General features: G+C 28.6%; 1 protein-coding gene across 1 annotated transcript; it reads right to left on the reverse strand.

The window, feature by feature from the left end:
- Positions 1–1,671: 1,671 nt before the first annotated feature.
- On the reverse strand, positions 1,672–4,488 carry LOC103575958 (probable U2 small nuclear ribonucleoprotein A'). The gene is made up of 4 exons (XM_008555966.3): positions 4,235–4,488; positions 4,032–4,072; positions 2,792–3,368; positions 1,672–1,774 (listed from the first exon to the last, which is right to left on the reverse strand). The coding sequence occupies exons 1-4, from the start codon at positions 4,314–4,316 to the stop codon at positions 1,731–1,733; spliced, it is 744 nt and encodes a 247-aa protein (XP_008554188.1). The 5' UTR covers positions 4,317–4,488; the 3' UTR covers positions 1,672–1,730.
- Positions 4,489–8,507: the final 4,019 nt, after the last annotated feature.

Raw genomic sequence — 8,507 nt, forward strand, 5'->3', positions numbered from 1 at the left:
TCGAAAGTTATCATTTCAGTGAAAAATATTGTTTATAATTTATATATACTTATATATAATTATAAATAAAATAGAAATACCTAAAAAAAGACTAAAATTATGTGAAAAAAAAGACATTGCAAAAGCTAATTATATCGGCATTGTATTATAGTGAATGTACATTAAATTGAGAAATATTTTTGAATTGTTAGCCCCAACGGGTCTTGAACCCTTGAGTGTTTACATGGAGAAAAATGTCAATTAAATATGCCTATACAGCGTAGTAATAATTACATTACTCTATAGTTTGTATAAACAGTCACATAAGAGCGGCGTGACATAAACTATAGAGTAATGTGATTATTACTATGCTGCATAGGATTATTTACTTTACATTTTTCTCCATGTAAGTTTATATATCTATTAAATTAAATTTTATGGATACATAATTTTCCGTAATTATATTACATTGGACATAAATCTTTTTTAATGCCCAGTTGGTCAAAAGTAATATGTATTAATAAATTCAACAATATGAATAGAATATAATTCCATGTAAAAATTTCCATTACAAGTTGCTGATCAAGGCACTGATCACAAGAATTTTTCGATAGATATTACATAGACTTGCCCAAGATGACGTACACAAGACAATCTTGTAGTAGTCTTGTACTATTTTTATGAAAGTATTTTAAGGAAGACCCCTAGGTGTCTACGTCTTTATATACCTATCAATTTCTCACAAGATATTAATGCGAGAGTCTAAGACAAAATTGTTGCAGGACCTGCAGATGGTATTGTACAAAAGAACATTGAAGATGTCTTGCTCAAGATGTGTTAGTAAAATTACTTACGCGTAACTTGAGCGAGTCGCAACAGAAATTACTTCCAGACACTGACGCATATCTTGCGCCAGATTTGCTCCAGAAGTGTCATATCACACTATATCTCGTATCTAAACTTTCAATGTAATTGCACCGAAATTTAATTTTTCATCGTAAGTATTTTCAGTTTGTACTTTATTAGTAATGATACTATTTTTAGTAAATTTATTAGAAATCTAACTATATATTGTACTCCCAGGAAAAAATTATCAGGTCTGATTATGCCTAAATATTTGCCATGGGTATGCGTGATCATGCTTGGTCAGACATTTTAAAATAAACAATTGATAAATTTAATTATACATCATCATAATAGTTGGAAATGCGCGCATAATTTTCTAGTAAAAAATTTCAACAAGGGTAATTTAAATTCGCATTAAGAAAAAACCATTATCTTATAATATTATTTAAATGAAACATAAGATAATATTTCTATGAAATGATATAAATTTATTAAAGGTAAATTTATGTACAATATACAGTAATATTTTAACAATAGAATTTAAAGAAAATATTTCATTACCTTCAAATAGAATATAATGCTGAAAGTTTATTTCTGAAAGAGACAGAACAGAGACAAAAATATATTATCAACATTTATTAATACCAGTCGTATCGCTTCGTGGCAGAATGATTATTTTAACATTGAATATGTAAGAATTTATATTTTTCCAATTTAATAAGCCAATTTTTTTTTTTTTTATCGTATAACTTTGGATTTTTGTGTAGTAAAGTATCTTATTAGCTTAAATACTATTAGTTTAATACAATAGCAATTCGAAATATTCTTATAATCCACTGTACTTACTGTATGTGTGACTTTAATCGCTTTTATTATCATGAAAAAATTTTAATTGAATTTTATACTTAATCATCATCCTCTTGCATAGCCTCGACAGTGCCATTGGCTCCTGTAAAAAATTTTTTGTTTTAAAATATCTCAATAATAAATATATATATATTAGAAAACAAGTGTATAATGTGCGGGCCGCAAAAACTCAAAAACGAGTCTCGTTACGATCATGGAAGTTACATAAAAAAAAAAATGTATCGGTGATTAGTCAGTAATGTTTTGATAAGTAAATAAAAACATACTTTGTAATTTCATCCCTAGCGGTTCTGAATTACGATAAATTACCGTATTTTACCACAAAAGATCGTATATTACCGCAAATATACCGCATTTTATGGTGATTTGGGGTAGAATACTGTACAATACAATTTGCGATAAAAATACGGCAATTTGAGCCATTTTTACCGCAACACAGTGTAATGCTTCACTTTACGGTAAAACGCCGTAATTTTCCAGTAAATATTAACTTTTATGGTGCCATACCGCAATCATGCCGTAATTTTGCAGTAAAGTACCGAACCTCGACAAAAAATACCGCACTTGTATCATAAAATACCGCAGGATTGCCGCAAATGTACGGTGAATTATCCTACCTTTACCGTAACATGCTTCAATTCATCATAAAATACCGTAAGTTACCGAGATACCATATTTTACCGTTTTTCCAAATACCGTAATTCAGATCCGCCAAGAATATCCAACTCTCAGTACGAGTATTAACAAAATTTGATTTGAATTATCTGATTTTATCCATTAATACGCTTCTATCTCATTACTATATTTACTACCGCTCATATATATTTAGCCACCTGTATTTTTCTTTATATTACAAGCAATACATCTATAAAAACAATTTTATTAGGTTCCAAAGTTTGTATACCACCGGAAAATACATATTGTTATTCCGTCTAATTATTCGCTAGTAAATAATCAACATTACTTTAAAGTTTCATTTATTTAAACTTTTAAAAAATACCTTCTTCTGAGTGGCCAAATACTTTTGAGCGGTAGTGTATATTTTTAATTTTCTATCATCAATAATTTTTAATTGTAATTACAATAAAATATTTATTACCGTTCTGTTGAGCTCCCTCATTAGGAAGGTTTCCTGATTGAAGCAATTTTCCTAATCGTCTCACTTCATCTAAAGATGTCGCATTAGAGATGGCATTTTTAATTTTACTTTTTTCAGCATCACTCATTACTGTTTTATCAGAGTTGCCCATAGCTGCTTGCATTTTTGCTTTTTTAGCTATTTCTCGTGCCATTTCTTTACCTCGTTTACTTTGGAAGTATTCAACAGCTTCTGCTCTATCTTTCATTTTTATTTTACGGCAATCTAAGAGCCGAAGTTGAGGAAATTTGTATATTATATACTGTCTGTATTGTGGTTTAGCAGAAACAGGATTTTGCAACAAACATAAATGCTGAAGATTTTTAAGAGGAATCAGAGGATCTAAATCTCCCAATTCTTGAATCATATTTCCAGTAAGTACTAATATTTCCAAATTAGGTATGTAATTTTCTAAGCCTTCAGCGATTCTAACAATCCTATTATTGTTGAAAAATAAAGTTTTTATTCTTTTTAGGAATGGAAATCCATCTAATTTTCTTATATCATTATCCGAAAAATCAATTGTATCGAACTGATCCTAAAAAGAAAAGTAAGTAAAATAATAATTTCAATGTACATCCTCCCATAGCAAATTTGACGGCAAGCAAACAACAATTTACTGCAGGAACTTGTCGCAAAGTTGACTGCAAAAATTGCCATTTCCATAAGACGACGACAACTTGCTGAGAAAGTTGGTGACAAAAATTGGCATTCCATTAGTTGATCGCAAGTTGCCTTGAATTTTCCCAGAAAGTTGGCAACAGGTTGCGGTAATAGATTGTTGTCAAGTTTCTAAGAAAGTTAGGGCAACAACTTGTAGTCAATAGCTACAAAAGCTGAAATTGTCGTCAACTTGATTGCAACCAATTGACACCAAGTTTCTGACCAGAGTCTTGCAGCCCTGATAATCAAGTTAGCGACAACCTACTGCAGCAACTTGACCACAAAAAATTGGCATTTCCGTAAGTTGACGGCAAGTTGCCTTCGATTTTCTCAGAAAATTAGCCACAGGTTGCGGCAGGAGATTGTCACCAACTTTCTGGGAAAGTTGCTAACAACTTGTAGTCAACAGTTACAAAAGCTGAAAGTTGTCGACAAGTTGTTGTCAACTTGATCGCAACTAATTCACACCAACTTTCTGACCAGAAAATCTTGCTATCAGTTTAATAAAATTACTTATAGATTTTTTATATCAACTTACAAGAGTGGCTCCTAAATTTTCAATTGTCGGTATTTTATAACCTAAAACACCAAAAAAAAATTAGTTTAATTTTTTTTTAAATTAAATTACAAAATTATATTCATAATTAACAAAGCGTGTACTGTCTTCATATTATTTACTTGATTTACGTCTTAATAAAGATATAAATATTTTTTTCATAAAAGTGGCGGTGTTTTACTAACCTCGAAGATCCAACTCTCTGTCTCGTACAGGATTTATATACTGCATTGATTGTTGGATTAATTCTGTAGTTAATTTAACCATTTTAAGTGGTTATTACGAGCAAATAGATTTTGTAAAGATTATGTCTCAAAAAAGTTATACAGCTGATCAAATCGTAAACCGATCAAATTTAATAATAACGTGATGCATACAAATACAACTGCAGTAAACTTCCGATAAGCACCTTCTCTTTTACAGAATAGACTACACGCATGCGCTACTACATCTGTTTAATAATGTACATATGTATATGCGTACACATACAAATATGAAGTACTGGATTGGAGACTGGAGACAATGTAACTCGTAGTGGGGTTAAGGATGGATAATACTAACTGAATTTTCGTATTTTTTCTTTTTTATTTATGTCACTCGAATGATGCTAATTTTCCGAAAAAGTGTGACTTTTACTTTTTTCGGAAGATATAAAAATTGTTACAATAACAATTGATTATTAAATTAAAAGAAAAGTAAAATTCGAAAAATAGCTTAGTCTCATTTTATCATCTAGTTGCTGCCATAAATTTCGGGCAAATTGAATTCAAATTTTGTTGAGTAAGTATCTCTACAATTTTACGGCAAATATACGTCAAGTTCTGTTGTTCAGTTTTCAGACCATTATCTGATACAAAATGGGGGGGAAAATTGGCCATATATGTAAAATATAATACTCGTATATGGTTGGTCCCTATAAATAGAAGCCGTTTCAATATATATTGAAACAGATGGTGTCTAGTGCTCTTTTCCTTCCGAGTGACTAACTTTGTTTTGCGCATTTTTTGTGCGCATATACTATAATAGAGTATTTCAAATAAAATATAGGTGATTCAATGTTTTTAGTTAATAAAAAATTTATTTCGTAATTTAAATTTATGAGTATATGACATATGTTTTCGTTTTGAATATTTTCATAAAAGTAAAATAAAAAAACATTAAATAAATGAGATAATCACATCGATAAATAATAAATTATTTTTAAGTTTATGTTCTCTAGAGCGATCAAAATTCCGCCCTTCGCCTCTTTAAAAAATATAATTTGAAACATTTTGTAATGTTTAATGCTCATAAGAAGGTGTATGTCAAAGGTTTAATAGTATTGAATATTATTTTTATTTAAATTACTTTGATCGTTTTCAATCATAGCCTTTAATAAGAGTTCCGTATCTTCGTATTGAAGATATTTTGAACAGTGAATCCAAGCTATCGATAATCGAATATTTATTTCAGCTCACGGAAGTGTTTGTTATTGATTAAAAAATTTTTTAATAAAAGAAAAAAGCAAGGTCAAATCTACCGGATGTTTAGTCAAGGATTTTAGCAACTGATGATTATAGTCTTCCATAAAGTTTTAACTTCTTATACTAGAATTGCTTAAACTTTCGGTATGTTAATTCCACAAGATTTTGCATATTCATTTAAAATAATATGAATGCGATTCTATATTCCGGTAAATTCTGTTGTAAATAAATGATTTAAATGTCGTCAAAACCTGTTTTATACATCAGGCAAACAAATAAAAACTGTAATGAATTTTAAATGTCATTTTTTCACAGGAAAAATCCAAATCGTATTATATGATAAATTGATTCGTTTTTTATTGTGTAATTATTGTATGTTGGCGATTTATGGCTGTATGATTAAAGTAATGTTCAAAGTACCGCCTAGAAGCTTCCTTAAGATCAGTAAATCGATGTTGCGGATATATAAACATATATATATATATATATATATATATATATATATATCGACAGGTACAAAGTCCAAATCAACTTTTTTTTCATTTTCATTTACATTGGATTCTTACTGAATAATCTCAGTGTTATTTTGTTACAATCACTATAGTAGTATTGTCGATGAACTAATCATAAATCCCTCCTTCTTCTAACCTTGAAAAAAGTCCACGACGATTTTAATTTATTGCTAATTTATAAAATTTCATTAATTTATTTTTATTTTTTGTAAACTGTATTAACCGTCTTATTGTGTGATACATTCACATCGAAAATTATTTTCAGATACAATTCAACTTCCGAAAAATCTTTATAAAAGTGATTTTTCTACTTTGTATAAATTCAAAACTAATTATAAATAAAAAAAGAAATATAAATGGAGTAGAAACTAGATTATGCTATTTAATAATTTATTACACCATAAATATATAATTGTTACTCATTAAGAAGACCAACTATTACACTCGATATGTCATTAGATTTTTTTCTAATAAAATTTACGTAATATTTAATAGTTAATTAGTTGGTTCTTTAGATTTAATAATACATTGTAAACATTTTTACAGGCATAAAAAAAAAAATTTTAAATGACATATCTCTTCATGTACTGGTAAATTCACCAAAGATTTAAATTTCGATGTATTTTGCAAAAAATCTTTGTATTTATGGGAAACATGCGTAGGATTTGTGATTCCCGACTATACTATAAAATATGAGATGAATCATTTTTATATCAATACTAACGATCAATATTCTATTATTCTAATAATTGTGCGATCATCGGAAATTTTCTTATTATGATCGGGGTTTACACTCCTGATTAAAACTTAAGATAATATTTCATAGACATATAATTATTGTTTTCCGCAACTAAATATTCCGGACATTCCTATCATAAGAAAGTAGATGTGATTTCACACCATTTAATCGCAAAATAATTTATAATTTTTGTTCAAAAATTTCAGTAAAATTAGAACAAATAAGTTATACTTCAATGGTTTTTTAAATTTTTTACTCATTAAAAATTTGGCGATTATTGCTTATTAATATAGAAACACTTTTTTGAAGTTCTATTACTGAATTTCGCGTTTGATGTATCTGTAGTAGAAAAAAAAAATCTAGAAAACGATTGACTCCTGTTTCGAGCTCTTTGAGCTCGAGATCTTTATTTTAAGTGCATGTTCAATCTTTTCGGAAACGACAATGCTCTTGAGTAAATTGGTATTTTCGAAGCCTTTGAGCTCGAAAAAAGTTACATGATATAACACACTATGAAAATCTAAGAAACTGAAGATAATTGATAAACAAACAATATGTAAATTTGTGTTCACGGTCATCTTGATAAAATCAATGACGTCAGACAGAAATCAATAGAAGTGATTTCGACGGAAAGTTTGCTGAGACTTTAAATTAGATCAGAGTTTTAATTTATGAGAAAAATACGCGGAAAAATTAGATGTATTTTCAGGATTTATTACAGTTTCAAATATCAGCAAAATCTCTCTACTTCGAAACGGAAAATAACATTATTTCTGAGGCATAGCAATTATTACGGTTTTGTATGTTTTTTTTCAGTCTTTAATAGTAAACGGTTTTTTTTTTATACATTAGAAACTGTAAAATTTGGTATCTATATACAATTACTTTAATACCAAAAATAGTTTCAATTATTACAGTGCAAACTATAATACTTGAGTGTTTTTATACAAGAGTCCTGTTTTTTCACTAAAAACTGTAATTTTTCCATGTGAAAAAAACGCTGCTTTTTCAAATCTTTGTTGACAATATTTTAAACTAACCAACCGATCCCAATAAACTATTTGGCGATTAAAAGAGACCACAATCACTAAAAGTGATTAAGAGCCTATATAATTTTCAGAACATTTAGAAATTTACATTCCGAATTATGAATTATTATAAAAAAATGTACTAAATTGTTATTATTTTAAATATTCGTCACTGATATCTTTTGTACTAATCAACCGATTTTGATATTTAAGTTCGAATTCAACGCATTTTTTTTTAGCTTTTAACGCTAATTAAATTTCAGATTCAATCAATTTAACTGTTTTTATTTTATTAGAAAACAACACTTTTCTCAAATTTTTTGACACCTATATATCTTAAACAAATTTCCCGATTTCGATAGTTAATGGAGTTTTCAGAACTTCACTCGTTGCAATTTTCAGAGCTTTGTATCTAATTAGATTTTGAAATTAATCCATAGATTATGATAAAAGTTATCCGAAGAAAAGATTTTTTTGAAAATTTCATAATTGCAATAACACGAAATTCGCCAGCTATTGACCTCCATATGATTATTATATTAATGAATCAGGTAAAATATTGGAAGGACACAGAAACTGCTTTTCAAAGAGGATTTTAGCACTCTACGGAAACCAAATCTTTATTTTGGGATGCCATTAATTCTGAGCGATCAACAACAGTTTAGGTTCCCTCCCAATTTTTTACCTGTGGCCTCTGCTGAGTCCTTCGACTAACT

Source organism: Microplitis demolitor, chromosome 5 (assembly GCF_026212275.2).
Source record: "Microplitis demolitor isolate Queensland-Clemson2020A chromosome 5, iyMicDemo2.1a, whole genome shotgun sequence".
NCBI lineage: Eukaryota > Metazoa > Arthropoda > Insecta > Hymenoptera > Braconidae > Microplitis > Microplitis demolitor.

Coding starts and splice junctions, on each gene's coding strand:
- LOC103575958 (XM_008555966.3), bottom strand. CDS start 4,316: ATGGTTAAATTAACTACAGAATTAATCCAACAATCAATGCAGTATATA. Junction 4,073..4,234: donor CAGAGAGTTGGATCTTCGAG/GTTAGTAAAACA, acceptor TTGGTGTTTTAG/GTTATAAAATACCGACAATT. Junction 3,369..4,031: donor AAAATTTAGGAGCCACTCTT/GTAAGTTGATAT, acceptor TTTTCTTTTTAG/GATCAGTTCGATACAATTGA.